Below are 18,008 nucleotides of genomic sequence, written 5' to 3'. Positions count from 1 at the left end.
TTGGTTAATGTAAGTACACAAGTCAACAAAATATAGAACATTGTTCTAGTGGATTTTGGGTATTTTAATCCAAAAATCTTACATCTTATGTCTTTAACCAACAATGAAAATTATGTCACCATGTAAGTCAATGTAAAAAGTGACTAGATGAGCCAATGGTTGTGGGTTACACTATAATTTTAAAACATCTTTTATGGCATTGAAAAAAAATATAGAGATACTGAATAATTACATTTTAAAAAATAATAAAAGGTGAATGACATTTGTAGAACATTACAGTATTTAAAGGGTTAGTTCACCCAAAAATTAAAATTGGGTGTATTACTTACCCTAATGTCGTTCGACACCCGTAAGACCCCCGTTCATCTTCGGAACACAAATGAAGATATTTCTGTTGAAATCCGATGGCTCAGACCAATGACATTTCCTCTCTCAAGACCCATAAAGGCACTAAAGACGTCGTTACAAAGTCCATCTCACTACAGTGGCTCTACAATCATTTTATGAAGCCACGAGAATAGTTTTTGTGTGCAAATAAAATGACTTATAGTGATGGGCCGATTTCAAAACAAAGCTTCAAACCGTTTAGAATCAGTATATCGATTCATGATTCGGATCGCCAATGTCATGTGATTTCAGTTTGGCAGTTCAGAATCATGAATCAATACGCTGATTCATGACTGTTCGAAACTTTGTTTTGAAATCGGCCTATTACTATATAAGTCACTATTTGTTTTTTTGCGCACAAAAACTATTTTTGTCGCTTCATAAAATGATTGTAGAGCCACTGTAGTGAGATGGGCTTTGTAACGACGCCTTTAGTGCCTTTATGGGTCTTGAGAGAGGAAATGACATTGGTGTCAGTGAAGGCCTTTCTGAGCCATCGGATTTCAACAAAAATATCTTCATTTGTGTTTTGCGAGTGTCGAACGACATTAGGGTAAGTGAATTTTCATTTTTGGGTGAACTAACCCTTTAACATCTGAAAACATCAATAGAACCCAAAGGGAACAATTCCCGACCCCATTGACTTTCATGGGGTGCATCTCAGTCAGCTCCCTAGTTCAGTAGTCAGTGCACTGATCGCCATTATAAGTGCTGTATAAATCACAGAATTCTTCCAGTCCCACAATGCACCTTGAAAACCAGGGTGCATCGATGGTCACTATGTTCCCTTAATGAAAGTTCTGAAACGCAAAAACTTAAATCACGTGAGCCAACTCACTTCACATAACAACACCAATGTATGTTTTTATTTTAAAAAAACATTATTTCATTATATTTCAGTGGAATGCATCACTAGACAGGCAATGAACATAAGCTAACAATAATTTATGTACTGCTGAAATGTATAACAAACAAAGTATTTATCATAATGTACTTTAAATAACATTGAAACATTAGATTAAGTCAGGTTATTTCAATTAGGACATTTAAGTGGCTTGTGTGCCTTAGAGAAAAATACTACTGGTGTGCATCTTGAGACAAAACAATGGCGCTGACATATTTTAAGATAAGCCCGTTCAAGCTTTCATTTAAAAGACTAGACTTAAGCCATGTCTGTGGAACCGGGGGCATGCCAGAAAGATATCAGCTCTGCTGTTGTTCATAAATACCAGTAATGATTTTGTACAATGAGGATGTTGTCACGTCGCTGGATATAGAGTCATCAGTGTCCCAATGTGTAGTGAGCTAGCGTCTTTTATATCCTTACCAGTGCGCAAATTCATGTACATGATTTATAAATTCACAGCCTTGGAAGCTAGGGAGGATTGAGACAAACCCAGTATGAACAAAGGAATAAATTCAATTTTAAAATATATTTAAACAGAGAACAATTTAAAAAAAAAAAAAAAATTCATAATAATATTTTTTTGTGTTTTTTTGTTTGTTTTTTAAATAAGAGCATAAGAGACACATATATATATATATATATATATATATATATATATATATATATATATATATATATATATATATATATATATACTGTTTGAAATGTAGAATGTATCGCAATACATCAAGAGCTTTAGCTGCTACTAAATAATAAAAAAACAACTTACAACTTACTCAAATTGTAATATTGAGGCTGCCATAAATTATTCAGTATTACTGAATAAATATGGAGGGATAAAATATGATTTTGCTCTTTTGTACATTTGTTCAAGTTTGAATTTTATTTGTGCTGTTTATTTTGTTTCGATGTTGTAAGACACATAATTTCACTCAATAATCATTCGAATTTATTCTTTAAAAAAAAGTAAAATAAATAAAAATAGATTTTATATTATTTTATATTTTATATAATACATTTCATTTAATTTTTTCACATTTTAAAATATGTATTTAATGTTTTACCATCCTTTTTGGTCCTCCAGCTGGAAAAGTTTGACAGCGTTTTATAGTTTGCAGTTGGTAGGCTACTTGTTTTATTTCAAATTTATGTATATGCTTACATGGTGGTTTCTATATAAATCATTACAGAATTTATATTTTACAGATAATTGTTTTCTTTAGTAGAGTTCTTGAGTTCACCTATTGCTGGAATGTTGCTGCACTTCTGGCAAGTCCTTCTGTCCTAAACAGAGAAATAGAGAAATCTGGATACATTTTGAACAAAATAGACACGAATCTATCAAAATAGAATAGTATAGTGTCAAAATAGACACTATGGGCATATAGTGTATGCATAGGTATTAGGTCTGAATTCAGAGCTTTTGAATCTTCACAAGATCACATATGACTACTTACGCCTCTCTTATGAATGTCTCTTGTGATATCCTGTCATCGCTGGCTCCATCCGGGAACTCATTGAAATTCTTAATGCCAAGTGTCTTCAGCGCTGCGGGGAAGCAATTGTGTGTGTCATACAGAGTCAGACCACAAGTGTAATTCTTATACTCATGAATTATGAACAAAACAACTTAATGGAAGTATTCAGAGATTTAAAGGGATAGTTTACCCCCCCCCCCAAAAAAAATATTAGCCCATTATTTACTCAACCTCAAGCCATCCTAGGTGTATATGACTTTCTTCTTTCAGATAAATACAATCAGAGTTATATTAAAAAATGCCCTAGCTAAGCCAAGCATTATAATGGCAGTGAATGGCAGCCTAAAAAAGTGCATCCATCCATTATAAAAGTACTCCATATGGCTACGCTTACATGGCTACGGTACTAAATGTTAGTACTACGGTACTAACACAAATTAAGATATGTTTGACGAAATCCGAGAGCTCTGAGGTCCCTCTATAGACAGCAATTGAATTAACACTTTCAAGGTGCAGAAAGAAAGTAAAGACATCATCCAAATAGTCCACGTGACTCCAGTGGTTCAACCAAGCGACGAGAACACTTTTTGCGTGCAAAAACAAACAAAAATAACAACTTTTTTATCATTTCCTTCGAGGCTTCCCTAGATACAACATAGCTCCCGCATCATCATCACACTAGTGTGTCGTGGTGCTCACATTAACGGCATCGACTGCCGTAGATCTCGAAAGTGCTGCACTATTCACAACGGAAACTCCGTAGGAGACTTGTAAGTGTTAATTAAAGAGCTGTCTATGGAGGGGTCAGAGAGCTCTTGAATCTTCATTTGTGTTCTGAAGTCTTACAGGTGTGGAACGACATGAGGGTGAGTAATTAAAGGTCCCGTTTTTCGCGATTCCATCTTTCAAACTTTAGTTAGTGTGTAATGTTGCTGTTAGAGCATAAATAATACCTGTAAAATTATAAAGCTCAAACTTTAATGCCAAGCGAGATATTTTATTTATCAGAAGTTCCCTTTCAAAGCCTACAGCGAACGGTCGGTTTGGACTACAGCAGGAAGTGCAGGGATGTGATGACGTCACTAGAACCGTTTGCTGACTAACCCTCCGCCCACAAGAACACGCAAAAAAGGGGGCGTGGTCTTGTTGCTCTCCCAACAAGAAGAAGAAGAAGGAGAAGAGCGCGCATTCAGCACTTGCATCTCCCCGTTATGGTAAGAGCCGGGACCTTTCCGGGCAAAGTGCGCTAAGCTGCTGTCCAATCACAACACGGGAAGCGCTGGCCCAATCAGAACTCGTTACGTATTTCTGAAGGAGGGACTTCATAGAACAAGGAAATCATCAGGCCGTTTTTAGGACAGAGAAATCAGCGCTGTACAGATAAGTAACGTTTGTGAAAAATACTGGGTTTTTTTAAACGCGAAACATGAACTCATGTTATATTGCACGCTGTAAACATAATCAAAGCTTCGAAAACACGTGAAAAACGGGACCTTTAATGACAGAATTTTCATTTTTTGGTGAACTAATAACCCTTTAAGGTTCTTCACAGAACTGTGCCAAAAAAAGAACTTCTATTTTGAGTGTTTTCTCAGATTATTTACAAAAATGTTTTCTGTCACTTTGCTAAAACCTGTAAATATTTAAAGCTGCACTTTGTAATAGTAGAGGGCGCCTATGCAAAACAAAGGTGTAGTTTGATGACGCCAAGTTAAGAGTTCAGAATCTTGGGACATGTGGTCTTCAAAATAGGAAAATAAGACTCGTGCAGAAATCATGTTCATGGATGCGGTTATTAACAGTACTGTAGTATGAAGCAGAGCATGATCGAATGTTGAAGGAGCTGAGCAAGATCACTGGAGCAATTTGTTACGCAAAAACACGACTCGTGAGCAGCAGGAATGTTATTATGCCGTCCGGACACAGTCGCGGACACCATTTTCGCTTTTCCGGTCATGAGTATGAGGTAACTCTGGTAGCTCTGTTTATCATATCTGATACAAGCGGCAACATCCCGCGATCTCTCTTGAAGCCAATACGGAAGTAATGTAAACTGCAATTCCTCAACTGGCCACTAGGGACAGACTCCAGAAGGGAGCAGAATCTCATTGAGCCCCATGTTAAAATTCTCATCTTTACAGCAGAAAAAAACATGTTTACAGCCTGGTACAAATTGTGGTTTTATAACTCATTTGTTTACGTTACATAAAGCCTTAAAGTTCTGCATAATTAAGGGCGTGGTTACAGGTGGACAGCCATTTATCTGCCATCAATAGTCATTGCATCACCTAAGCCCCGCCCACATCCCGCCTTTTTGTCCATTTTCTGTCATCAGGGAGTGACACGCGATGACTCGTTCGCAAGATGGCAACGCCCAGCTCATCTCTACTTTAAGCTTCAGAACGGCTTATAGGAATCCTATGGGTGACGTCACGAACATATTTTTTTACAGTCTATGATCTGATACATTTAAGTGTGTTTAAAATGATGGTATGACGTTACTCTATACATTCACTCAGCGGCTGCTGTGACACTTGTTTCACACTGCTAAGACTAAAGAGTTTCTGCAGAATAAAACCAGAAACCGAGGGTAACACAGATATGACGCAATTGACAGGCGACTCCCTCAGACGTTCCAGCTCCTTGGTTAAAATAGTAATTTTTCTCACAATTTACAAATAGTTGGAAACATTTGGGGTATTGTAAGAACTCAACTGAACAAAGTATATAACGCTAGTGGGTTTTGGATATTTTACTGCAAAAATACTACATAGTGCACATTTAATTAAAAGAATAAAAAGAATGTAACAAATAAAAAACGCCAACAAAATGCATTTTAAAAAATCCTTAATTTTTCTTGGACAAATTACATTATTTACAGGTATTTAAACAATGGTGTTTTTTGACACCTTTATCCAAAGTTACTTATAGTGCATTCATTCACATTTTACAATTATTATTTTTATTTGGTGTAAGTTAGTTACAGCACATGTTTCCTAAAAGAAAAAAGGCTTTCAACCTCTGCAACTTTTTAATAGATTTAACGTTAACGTTACCTTCTTTGTATTGACCCTGAGTGATAAAGCCTTGACTGGAAGGATCCAGGACTCCAAACAACGCGTCTAAGTTGGACTCGTTAAAGAGACGCGGGGTGTTTCCAAGACGAGCTTTGGAAAGGCTGAGCTTTTCAAGTTGGTCGATCAGAAATTCCCTTGGACGATCTGTAATGGCAGGATTCATATGATTGGGCAAATCACGTTTGTCTTTTCTTTACTGTTTTATCAATTTTATTATTAGCCTAGATTTCTAGAACACTCTAGTCTCCACCAATCATAAAACTCTCAATATCAAATTGAAGCTGTGCAAGGTAACTGTTAAATGCAACAGTTTGTATACGGTGATGGTATCAAATCTACTACGAGCTTTGTCAATCGTTTCACCTGGTCTGTAGAAGAAGAGCATACTAGTTAAATTATCCATCAACTCAATAATCTTGTGTTTGTCGAGGTATTCTGCCGCCTCGTGCTCCCGAGGCGATGACATCTTGGGCTCACTGTCTGTGTTTATCAATGTTGCTATGATACTGCACATGCCGCATGCGCACAAACGTATATATTATAAAATATTATTTATGATTTATGCTTTATGCTTTGCTAAAACTGAAGTGAGGGAAGTGAAATCGCTGTAGTAGACAAGAAAAATGTATTGTTGCATTTCACCTCCAATTTTTATCAATTTATTAAGTTGCTTAAAAGGAATAGCGACCCTCTTCTCGCGACCTATGAAGTTATTTTGTGTAGTTAAAAATGAGATGTTTGATAGAATGGCAGCTTTAGCCCGTTCTCTCGAATATGAAAGAAAAAACTGACTGAGGCTCTAAATCCCTCACATTCTCCCTTTTGGTCAATTTGAGTGAACCATTAATCATAATTCCGGTTAATCCTCTTCAATCTCATTATGTCTCTCGAAACTGAGGGAAATAAAGTCGACCGTGTTTTTAGATTGTGTACTACTTCCCTATAATATACATTTAATATATATATTAAAAAAAGTGTGAGTATGCTAATATATTAATATGTTCATTTTGTAACTTTGTTGTTTATGTTAATGTATTAATTTAATCAAATAAAACATTTAATTTAATTCATAACATTCGATATCGATAAAAAATGTAAACATGACTAATCTAAAATATCATTGAATGAATCTTTGAGAGAAATCTAAGATGTCAATAGAGAAAATGAACACGTCATACTGTTCTTTTGTATTTATTCTTTGTTTTTGGTCCGTTACTTTTAACTCCGACGCACACGAAAATTAGCATAAAATGTTGCAAAATTACACTTTAGTAATATTATTATGAAAAAGTTTGCCAGCATTAGTTGCCTTATCTGACCACCAGATGGAACTGTTTCTTCCGTACTTGTGAGGTTCTGATGGCAGGGATCCCATATTATATTATATTATATTATATTATATTATATTATATTATATTATATTATATTATATTATATTATATTATATTATATTATATTATATTATATTATATTATTATATTATATTTTTCGTCCATATTGTGTAAAGGGGAAGAGGGAAAAACCCCTCCGTACATTTTAGGAATGTATTTTATTGACATTTATATTAATGAATATTATATATATTATTAATATTATTTAATCAGTTGTATACAAAGCTGTGTATAAAACGAAAAAACAACACTTCATAGCCCATTATAGAATACAAAAGCTTGAATTTTCACTTTAAAAAAAATATTATAAAAATACTCCCCACAATGAGCAATTTAAAAACAAAAGTGGCTAAATAAGATTTGAGGATTGAGTCTGGTTCAATTATAATTGACAATGATTTGAAGTTTCTACATTTTTTTGTCATCAATGTATCACTAATATAAAATATTTAAATATTTAAAAATACATCTCGACAAAATAAACTGCATACTTTTAAAATAAAATTAAAAAGGCAGAACAGGTCTGCCATCTTAAGAATGTTAAGAGTTCTTTGAAGATTAAATAATTGGGATATATTGCTTAAGACAATGAAAATGTAGGCCTACTACGATGAATGTGAAGACGTTTCTCCAGCTTGAGGAACAAACTGGTTGTGTGCACCCAAAGTAAACGAAATGCAATGAAAAATTAGTAACAACTAAATCTGCAGAGACACTGAGGGGTAGATTTGGTTTTGAAGTTGACCCTTGCGACTTTTGTCATGAAAACCCAGAAAGAGCATTTATTCTCCCTTTGCTCAGTTAGTAGGACGTTTTGGAAAGATTTAGGCTACACAGCTGGTTAAATAATAAAATTAGCGAACTTGAAAAATTTACAATAGAAGATATTTTTATTTATAATTCTAAACTGACGAGGGATCTTTCACTTCTGATTAAGCTTATCATCATTATGGGTAAATACCACATTCACAAAAGTAAATGGAAAAAACAATTGCCAAATGTAAACTGTTTTAATGTATGTTATTATCCTCCATGAACCTTGTCAAAAATTCTAAACAAACTGTAGAATATATTTGTTATGCTGCTGAAATGTTTTGATCCTGTAACTCATATTATTTATTTGGAGAACAATGCCTTTTTTTCTTCTTTTTTTCCCCATCCTCATTGTCAATCTGCATAATGTTGTTGCCGTGTCTGTTTTTGTTTTTTTGTTTTGCTTGTTTCTTATGCTGTTGTCTCCACGAGAGTTTGTAATAAACATTAATAAAATAATAAAATAAAAATAAAAAGCTGGTTGTGTGACATCATCAGACAGCGACTCTGACAGCTTTCCGTACTGCGCATGCGTAAATTGGCGAGTCCTTGGACACACCGATCGCTGTAGGTGAAGCGGTCTCGGAAGGGACGTTCTGTCAAAATGCAGACCTGGAACCATCTATACCGCACACTCGCCACGGTAGTGACTATTTATTTGCCTCAGTATACTGTACCTTGCATATATCCGTAGTCCATTAGAATGAAAAGAAAGCGTTTTAGACAGACATGTAGTGTTAATACAGTGTAGGCCCAACAACATAATTGCTTGTCAGCGTGCACAGTTGTCAGCCCTTTAACACAAACGAAGCAAAATTAGTGTATTTATAGCTACGTGAATTTACTTGTATCTGTATATAATTTATCGAAAGTGCTAATGCGTATTTATTACACAACTAAGAATTAGGTCTGTCATCATTGGTTGAACTTGTAGGGGCGTGTGGACGGTGTGGTTCCATAACTCTGGAGCTTTTTGATCATTTGTCAATTGTCATATAGCTCACATAATTTTTATCCAGGTACAACTCAAATATTCTACCTTTTTATACCATCATAATTGTTTACATACAACACTCGGTGAGCTGCCTATCTACAATGTGCCAGTGATGCCCAAAAGTGATCTCTAGGACTATGTAGACTGAAAACTAGGTTTTGAGACAGCCATATTTAGGGAAGAGGTTAAACAACATATTTTATAACATTACATGTGAATCCGTGTGCTGTCCTACTGTACTAAAAGTTTAACTAATTATGTTTATTTTTGGGGTTGTCATCAGTACTAGATGAGACTGCAACAACAACAAAAATCAACCACAAATAAAAGAAAATAAAAATTCCTTGGACCTTAATTTGGTCGTATTACATGCTCGTTGGCAGTGATCTAGTCTAAAGAATTAAAACTAAAGAACAAAACCCCTAAGATTTATATTAATTTTTAGTTAGATTGATATAAATTTTATAATGTACTTTTGTCATTATTATTTGTAAAAATATAAATTTTTAGATATTTAGCTAAAAATGTACACTTTATATTTATAAATATATGTATTTCTAAATGTATACATTTATGTGTGAGTGTATTTATTTATATATATATATATATATATATATATATATATATATATATATATATATATATATATATATATATATATATATATACACACACAACACAAACATTATTATGTAAATACAAACGTATTTACGCCAAATGATATATCGTGATTAGGCGCATATATATATATATATATATATATATATATATATATATATATATATATATTACGGGTGGTAATCACCACGATATGATATTGCGATTTATTTATTTATTTTATTTACTTATTTTTTTAAATTGCGATTTGCTGAGTATTGCAATAACATTAATAGGGCCATTATGAAAAGCTGTGTTTATATTAAGTCTAATACTTGTATGGTCCTGGTACAGTATTTTGGAATTTGCCTTTATTGCAACATAATTATGCAGCTGTTTAATTCTCATGATTGACTTTCTTTTTGCTTTAAATTTTCCTTTTTGTGTCCGTTTCTCCCTTAGGATTGTGTATTTTTTAATAAAATATGTTCAGATATATCACTATGCCATTTGTAAGCTTCAAAATAAGCTATAACATATTTGTATTATAAAATAAAATGATTTAGTTTTTATTTCTATTGCACAATACAGCGAGGTCAGCACCTTCCCTGCAAACTGCACGGAGCCACAGTCCTGTCTGCGAGAACATATGCTGACAAAGCAGCAAGTAAGATGACTTCAAGTCATATTTGATTGTAGTAATCGATACTACTGTATCGATTACTATGAAATGCACTAATGCATAATGATATTCAAATAATCATTTGTTCTTTTAAAGTTGATGCTGATGTCACAGTTGTGGGCTCTGGGCCTGGAGGGTACGTCGCCGCCATCAAAGCCGCTCAGCTTGGTTTTAAGGTACCGTTTGACGCCCAGTTCATGGATGCTGTCGGCTTTTGTTTTGACTTCACTGGTAACATGCCACTTTCTTTCACAGACAGTATGCGTGGAAAAGAACGCCACCCTCGGAGGGACGTGCTTGAATGTGGGCTGCATTCCATCAAAGGTTTGATTATTATTATTTTTTATTAATTTTTATTTTAATACTTCCCCCAAAATGCTTTTAACAATGGTTATGGTTAACTTGATTACTTGTTTGCCTATTTAAGGCTCTGCTGAACAACTCGTACCTGTATCACTTGGCACATGGGAAAGATTTCGAAAGCAGAGGCATTGAAAGTAAGTTCAAGTGTAAACATGCAATATGGGTCCGCATAAACAGCTTTTATTGTAACTTTCAGCAGCCAATAGATTTGAATGCTTTCCTTTTGGGAGAGGCCATTTGAACTGTAATAAATTATAGAGGACTGTGGGTATTTCAATTCAGTTTTTTTAACCCTTAAAGACAGAGACAGCAGCCCGCGGCTAAAAAATAACTATTGTTCTAAAATGTTTAATATCTTTTTAAACCGCTATTGCAATCTGTATGCTGTAAAATGCACCGTAAAGAAGATAGTCTCAGCTTGCTTTTCAGAAAGTGAGCATGCTTGCGTCATCAAAATATGCAGCATTGATTCATTAAGGAAGTGCATGTGTGTTGTTCCGCTGGACCAAAAAGAAGCGATTGCTGATCATTAGTATGTACTTGAGAAGAGTTTGCTCCTTTTAACTTTTTACATTGTTTGCATTTGTTGTTCATGTTCAAATGATAATACATTTATCTGAAGAAAAATGTTTGCTTTAGCGTTCTATTATATAGCAATCGTTCTATTTACTTTACTCCTTTAACTTTTTTGGACACATCTACATTGTCAGTAAATAAAATACACCTGTCTTCACTCAAAAACGCCTGGAATAATATTATAATACATGGCTATAACTTGCTGAGGGAGTGTTACATGTAGACAATTTCATCTGGAAGTCTAAAACAAGTCCAGCTTTCTAAAGGAGAAAATCCAAACTTCATGAAGTTCTGTTTGAGTTCACAGTAAAAACACCACATTTCTGCTGCCGTTTTTCTTAAAGTTCTCATTCTATGAATTAATCCATTCTCATATTAAATAAATGTAAAATTGGCTAAATAGAAACTTCTTGTTCTCCCATTAAAATATATATATGGCACTTGATGCTAACTGCTAAAATGGGTGAGGAAAAACAAAGAAAAGCAGAGCCAAGTCATGCGCTCCAAAAATGTTCCAGGTCTTTAAGGGTTGCAGTGCCCCTGTTATTCCTTATTTTGTTTTGAGGTCTAAACCCCTCCTTTCCGAGAGTAGACTCTACTCTGATTGGTCAGATGACCTAGTCTCTTGTGATTGGTCTACTCTGCTCTGATTGGTCAGATGGCTCAGTCTGTGATTGTTCTACTCTACTCTGATTGGTCAGATGACCCAGTCTGTTGTGATTGTTCTACTCTGCTCTGATTGGTCAGATGACCCAGTCTGTTGTGATTGTTCTACTCTACTCTGATTGGTCAGATGACCCAGTATGTTGTGATTGTTCTACTCTACTCTGATTGGTCAGATGACCTAGTCTCTTGTGATTGGTCTACTCTGCTCTGATTGGTCAGATGGCTCAGTCTATGATTGTTCTACTCTACTCTGATTGGTCAGATGACCCAGTCTGTTGTGATTGTTCTACTCTACTCTGATTGGTCAGATGACCTAGTCTCTTGTGATTGGTCTACTCTGCTCTGATTGGTCAGATGGCTCAGTCTGTGATTGTTCTACTCTACTCTGATTGGTCAGATGACCCAGTCTGTTGTGATTGTTCTACTCTGCTCTGATTGGTCAGATGACCCAGTCTGTTGTGATTGTTCTACTCTACTCTGATTGGTCAGATGACCCAGTCTGTTGTGATTGTTCTACTCTACTCTGATTGGTCAGATGACCCAGTATGTTGTGATGGTCTTAGGGCTGTCATTTTTGAGAAAAATCTAATTGGAACAGATATTAAATATCAAGCAATGTATTCGAATATATTCAAATATCTGCACGCCTACATTTGGTCATGGGCCTACGCTACAATACATTTAGAGCACCCTCTATTGGATGAGATGGCAAACAATAAAATAAAAAACAAACGGTATATTCATAAGCACACTTTTTTGTCATTCCGATTGAAAGATTCAGTGGACTGTTTACACGAGACGTTATATAAACCAATTTGGGGTTTACATGTGCTGACTTTCAGTCTGAATCATTTTGTGAAATGCCGCATCACCAGAAATGTCGACGCGGTCCTCTCCAGCAGCTGGAAAGAGTTCCCGGTTGCCATAGCAACTCTCAACGACCCCAAGGACTTATACGGTTTTATAAAAGCTATTTATTTGTTGTAAAGTGTAATAATCATCTCAGAAAAAACGAATTCTTCTGTTAGGTGCAGCTGAAGTATAAAGTGCCTGGGACAAACACTGTCAAGATGAGAGGGTTTAGCCAGGCTATGTCTGTGTCATTATTCCAACATTATCTTCATAACTTCGTACGAATCCGAAAGTTTACCCCTCAGAAAAATGAACTTTCCTCTCTTGTCAACATTATAGCCTGCGTGGTGAACGCGGTGCACACTCTTCAGTTGTGGAGGTTGTGATTGGTCTACTCTGCTCTGATTGGTCAGTTGGCCTAGCCTGTTGTGATTGGTCTACTCTTCTCTGATTGGTCAGTTAGCCTAGTCTGTTGTGATTGGTCTACTCTGCTCTGATTGGTCAGTTGGCCTAGTCTGTTGAGATTGGTCTACTCTGCTTTGATTAGTCAAATGGCTCAGTCGGTTGTGATTGGTGTACTCAGCTCTGATTGGTCTGATGTCCCAGTCTGTTGTGATTGGTCAAATGGCCCAGTTTCTTGTGATTGGTCTACTCAGCTCTGATCGGTCAGTTGGCCCAGTTTGTTGTGATTGGTCTACTCTGCTCTGATTGGTCAGATGGCCCAGTTTGTTGTGATTGGTCTACTCTGCTCTGATTGGTCAGATGGCCCAGTCTGTTGTGATTGGTCTATTCTTTTTTTGATAGAAACTCAACTCCCATTACCATATCTGAATTTTAAGCTCCGGATCTTCCTCAGCACTTGACACACAGTGATACAAACAGTAACGATGGCATTAGTTTTACTGTATAAATTCAAGCCCAAGTCCTCATCCTTTTGTGGTGCTTCAAACTGGATTTGCTTTTGCAGAAAACAGCGTCTTCTCGACATGTTGACAACACTAATCAAACTCGTCTCTCAGCTACAACTACAGTGTTTTAGGGACAAAGTAGACATTGTTCATGAGCAGCCAATTAAGACTATAGGCTGGCATTATGCATATTTATTACAAACCTATAAAGGTTTGAGCAGGAAGACTGGAATGACTGACAGCGTTTTCAGGAAGTTCAGAATCGGTTCTTTCTTTTTGAAGATAAAACCTCCATTTATCGTGCAATTTGATCTATGAAACTTTGCAGACCTTTTACATTCATAAAACACTTAAGCATTAAAAAAGCATAATATGGGCACTTTAGTAATTTTTCAGTCATTTCATAATGATTTATTCTGCATTAGTTCAGGGGATCTCATTGAACCTGGAGAAGATGATGGCGCAGAAGAGCGGGGCTGTCAAAGCTCTGACAGGAGGAATCGCACACTTATTCAAACAGAACAAAGTGAGTTATCATCTTGATTAGTTTTTGAATATTTTCTTTGTTCACATGTGTCAGTAAAGCAACAAACATTTTAAAGTCATCCAGAATGATTGTTTGCAATCCATAGGTAACTCATGTCAATGGTTTCGGAATGATTACTGGTAAGAATCAAGTGACCGCAAAGACCGCTGATGGAGAACAAGTCATAAACACCAAGAACATCCTCATCGCTACTGGATCAGAGGTCACCCCCTTCCCAGGCATTCAGGTACATCAGCGGTAGACAGAGCCTAACATAGGCAAATTATAATAATGATTATTTTAGTTTACAGTACAGCTGTCATAATAAAATCATAATACTAATATTTATAGCTGTCCTTATAAATGTCTATTTTGTCAGAAATCCGCAGGGCCTTGAAGCTTCTCTGTTGTTAACAAAAGCCGGATTATAATCACTTCTCATTACGTTCACTCTGAAACACACAATGCATGTATTTCATTAAATCGCAGCCCTTGAAATTTAAAAATTCACACTAAGCTCTATTGCGATTTTGTTTTTTTATGTTGATTATGTGTGTTAAATTGTGTAAATATATTGTGATCAACATTTTTCTTGCTTTGTACGCCATCTTGTATAATTATGCTCTCTAGCTGCCTTCGGGTCGGTATGTTGAGTTCAGATCAGAATTTTAAATCTCAAATATTTTTCCCTTTTGATAGATTGATGAAGAAAGTGTTGTCTCGTCCACCGGCGCTTTGTCCCTCAAGAAAGTTCCAGAGGAGCTCATTGTGATCGGAGCAGGAGTCATTGGCGTGGAGTTGGTGAGTGGGCGATTGGAAGGTTATAGAGTGAATCTTACAGAATTTAATCATAAGACTGAAGTGCATGTTTGAAACATCGAGGACTGATGATGCTTCTGAACTGGGATTGATTATGGAGGTCCATTTTGTAATTTCCCAGGGCTCCGTTTGGCAGAGGCTTGGTACCAAAGTTACAGCGGTGGAGTTCCTCGGCCACGTAGGCGGCATGGGCATCGACATGGAGATCTCCAAGAACTTCCAGAGAATTCTCCAGAAGCAGGGGTTGAAGTTCAAACTGGGCACAAAGGTCATGGGTGCCACCAAGAGACCTGACGGCAAGATCGATGTGGCGTGAGTGTGGCGTTTCTCCTGTTTAAGGATTGAATTTTTCTAGTGCTTTTGCCCATGGTGTTAATTCCTTTGGCTAGTGTGGAAGCTGCTGCTGGTGGCAAGAACGAGACGCTCACCTGTGACGTTCTGCTGGTGTGCATTGGTCGTCGTCCCTTCACCAGTAACCTCGGCCTCGAGTCTGTCGGAATTGAACTGGATAACCGCGGGAGAATCCCGGTCAACGGCCGTTTCCAGACCAAAGTGCCCAGGTGAGACGACTTCAAATGTTGTCTTGCATTTGTTTTGACGAACAAGTCTTAATTTGTGCTTCTAACCTTTTTTTAGTATCTATGCCATTGGAGATGTTGTAGCTGGACCCATGTTGGCCCATAAAGCCGAGGATGAGGGGATTATTTGTGTCGAGGGCATGGCAGGAGGTGCCGTCCATATCGACTACAACTGTGTGCCCTCTGTTGTATACACACACCCCGAGGTCGCCTGGATCGGCAAGACCGAGGAACAGCTCAAGGAGGAAGTGAGTAGACTCGTTATTTTAGCACACTTCTCCATCTTAAATTGTCACAAAATGATCACAGATAGCTAACGTTTGCCTGTTTTCTAGGGTGTGCCATATAAAGTGGGCAAATTCCCCTTCGCGGCCAACAGCAGAGCAAAGACGAATGCTGACACAGATGGACTTGTAAAGATCCTCAGCCACAAGGACACAGACAGGATGCTGGGAGCACACATTCTGGGAACGGTAATGCTATATCTGCTTTTGCTTTTCCTGTGTAGGAAGTTTAATGATGTGATAATTCATATATTACATTTTTACTTTGCAGGGGGCAGGGGAGATTATTAATGAGGCTGCATTAGCTATGGAATATGGAGCATCATGTGAGGACATTGCAAGAGTGTGTCACGCCCACCCTGTAAGTCTCTCTGAATTTGGTCTACTGGGTTGTTATTGTCTTCACTCTGAAGTGGCAGTTATTAAATGATCCGTGTGCAGATTTTGTCACCAGAATAGTACGTGTGTTCTGTATGCGCACCGCCCGATTATTTTGTACACGCGCAGGTCACACATGCCAACACTGGCCCGGGCCATTGTTTCACAGTAGAAAACGAAAACTAAAGAGACGGAATAACAACAAAATACCAGAGACTGCAAAAACAACAGACGCCCACAAAGAATGCAAAAACATGTTAATTGGTTCTAATTTCTGGAGAGAAGTGGCGTAGACACTGGACTAAGATGAAACGCATGTGTCGACCGCCTGCGTCCGTGGCTATGCTAGTATACACACACAAAAAAACAAGTGCACTTTCAAGCTTAATAGACATTCTGAGGAATGAGCACTCTAATCTTCTTTAATTTAATTTAATTTAATCTAATCTAAATCTTTTTATTTAAATTTGAATTCTTAAATAATGAATATACAATTAATAATAATAAATTGCAACATGTTTATATTTTTCACGTGTTAACCAGCTTTTTTTTCCTCTTTTGCCCACCTCACAAGTGTCTTTAAATATAATCTACAGATTTTCTTTTAAACAATTATTAACACTTATCTTGGCCATTTTTAAAAAGTTTTTTGAGTAAAATAATTCATATAAAATATCTTAATTTAAAATATTTTTTTTAATTATAAATTGTTTATGTATTTTTTTCATATTTCTTATATAATATTGTGATATATTCTGATATAATATTTGAAAATATGTGATATTACTGTTATAAATAATAATTGTAAAAAAATCAAATGTTAAGCAACTTTTTTTCTCTTTTGCACCTCACAAGTGTTTCTGAATAGTTTTTTTCTTACTTAATTTTCTCTATTACGTATTATTATAAATAATCATTCTGATGTGATTAGTTTTATTATTATCATCAATCTTTTTAAAATATATTTGTATTGTAATTTATTGTCATTTTTTAATCATAAATTTTCAACGTGTTACATTTTCTTCTTTTGCACCTTACAAGTGTTTCTGAATAGTCTTTTTTCTGTTTAATTTTCTCTATTAAGTTATTGTTATTAATTATCATTCTATAAATAAAAATGACCGATCTTGGCCTTTTTGTTGCCTTTTTTATTGTAAAATAATTAATATCAAAACTACATTTTAAAAATGTGATTAGTATTATCGTTATCAATAATTTTTTCAATTCTTCAATTCTTTTTTTTCTTTTTTTGTAATTTATTTGTATTATTGTCATTTATTAATCGTAACATTTGGTTTTCAAATGTGTTGACTAACATTTTCCTCTTTTCCTAGACTGTATCAGAGGCCTTCAGAGAAGCCAACCTTGCTGCTTCGTTTGGAAAAGCTATCAACTTCTAGATTTTCTTATCATACACTTGTATATAAATACACTATCAGCTGCATTTTTTTTCCCACAAAAAAAAAAAAAAATCACACAATTTGTAGTTCTTCAATCTCTAAAAAAAAAAATGAAGATGAACCTTCATGCAAACATCCCGAATAATCCTGTAAAACACTTAGTCTGTTATTTAAATGTCATAATAAAGAGTTTGGAACTTTGTCTGACTGAGAAGAATATTGTTTGGATTGTATAAATCAGTGTTGTTCAGTTTCATGCCGGTGGTCATAAACGGTTTCCTAAACAACAAAGCAATAATTTTGAAGGTTGGGAAAATGGATTTTGGCTGTAT

The 18,008-nt window shown here is 35.7% G+C and overlaps 2 protein-coding genes across 3 annotated transcripts; one reads left to right on the top strand and one right to left on the bottom strand.

The window, feature by feature from the left end:
* Positions 1-2,361: 2,361 nt before the first annotated feature.
* On the bottom strand, positions 2,362-6,342 carry si:dkey-42p14.3 (EF-hand calcium-binding domain-containing protein 10). Of its 2 annotated transcripts, none has more exons than XM_067436952.1 (4): positions 6,213-6,342; positions 5,829-5,993; positions 2,752-2,842; positions 2,362-2,573 (listed from the first exon to the last, which is right to left on the bottom strand). In XM_067436952.1, the coding sequence occupies exons 1-4, from the start codon at positions 6,313-6,315 to the stop codon at positions 2,495-2,497; spliced, it is 438 nt and encodes a 145-aa protein (XP_067293053.1). In that variant the 5' UTR covers positions 6,316-6,342; the 3' UTR covers positions 2,362-2,494. The 2 variants fall into 2 exon arrangements, with proteins under 2 accessions (XP_067293053.1, XP_067293054.1); XM_067436953.1 differs by having other exon boundaries at positions 2,364-2,578.
* A 2,222-nt stretch (positions 6,343-8,564) lies between these two features.
* Positions 8,565-17,877, top strand: dldh (dihydrolipoamide dehydrogenase). The gene is made up of 14 exons (XM_067436744.1): positions 8,565-8,696; positions 10,236-10,311; positions 10,423-10,502; positions 10,582-10,650; positions 10,754-10,823; positions 14,117-14,217; positions 14,324-14,464; positions 14,917-15,018; positions 15,158-15,348; positions 15,426-15,596; positions 15,673-15,862; positions 15,950-16,087; positions 16,170-16,259; positions 17,611-17,877. The coding sequence occupies exons 1-14, from the start codon at positions 8,658-8,660 to the stop codon at positions 17,674-17,676; spliced, it is 1,524 nt and encodes a 507-aa protein (XP_067292845.1). The 5' UTR covers positions 8,565-8,657; the 3' UTR covers positions 17,677-17,877.
* Positions 17,878-18,008: the final 131 nt, after the last annotated feature.

Source organism: Pseudorasbora parva, chromosome 25, assembly GCF_024679245.1.
Source record: "Pseudorasbora parva isolate DD20220531a chromosome 25, ASM2467924v1, whole genome shotgun sequence".
NCBI classification, from domain to species: domain Eukaryota; kingdom Metazoa; phylum Chordata; class Actinopteri; order Cypriniformes; family Gobionidae; genus Pseudorasbora; species Pseudorasbora parva.
Note: the sequence above shows the minus strand (reverse complement) of the source record. Positions and strands in the feature narration are given on the sequence as shown.

Bases quoted from the DNA above. Each gene is read 5' to 3' on its own strand.
- si:dkey-42p14.3 (XM_067436952.1), bottom strand. From the start codon at position 6,315: ATGTCATCGCCTCGGGAGCACGAGGCGGCAGAATACCTCGACAAACAC. The intron at 2,843-5,828 runs GTAACGTTAACG...GCTTCCCCGCAG, and splicing joins TCAGGGTCAATACAAAGAAG to CGCTGAAGACACTTGGCATT. The intron at 2,574-2,751 runs GTAAGTAGTCAT...TGTTTAGGACAG, and splicing joins GAGACATTCATAAGAGAGGC to AAGGACTTGCCAGAAGTGCA.
- dldh (XM_067436744.1), top strand. From the start codon at position 8,658: ATGCAGACCTGGAACCATCTATACCGCACACTCGCCACG. The intron at 15,863-15,949 runs GTGAGTAGACTC...CCTGTTTTCTAG, and splicing joins AGGAACAGCTCAAGGAGGAA to GGTGTGCCATATAAAGTGGG. The intron at 16,088-16,169 runs GTAATGCTATAT...TTTACTTTGCAG, and splicing joins GAGCACACATTCTGGGAACG to GGGGCAGGGGAGATTATTAA.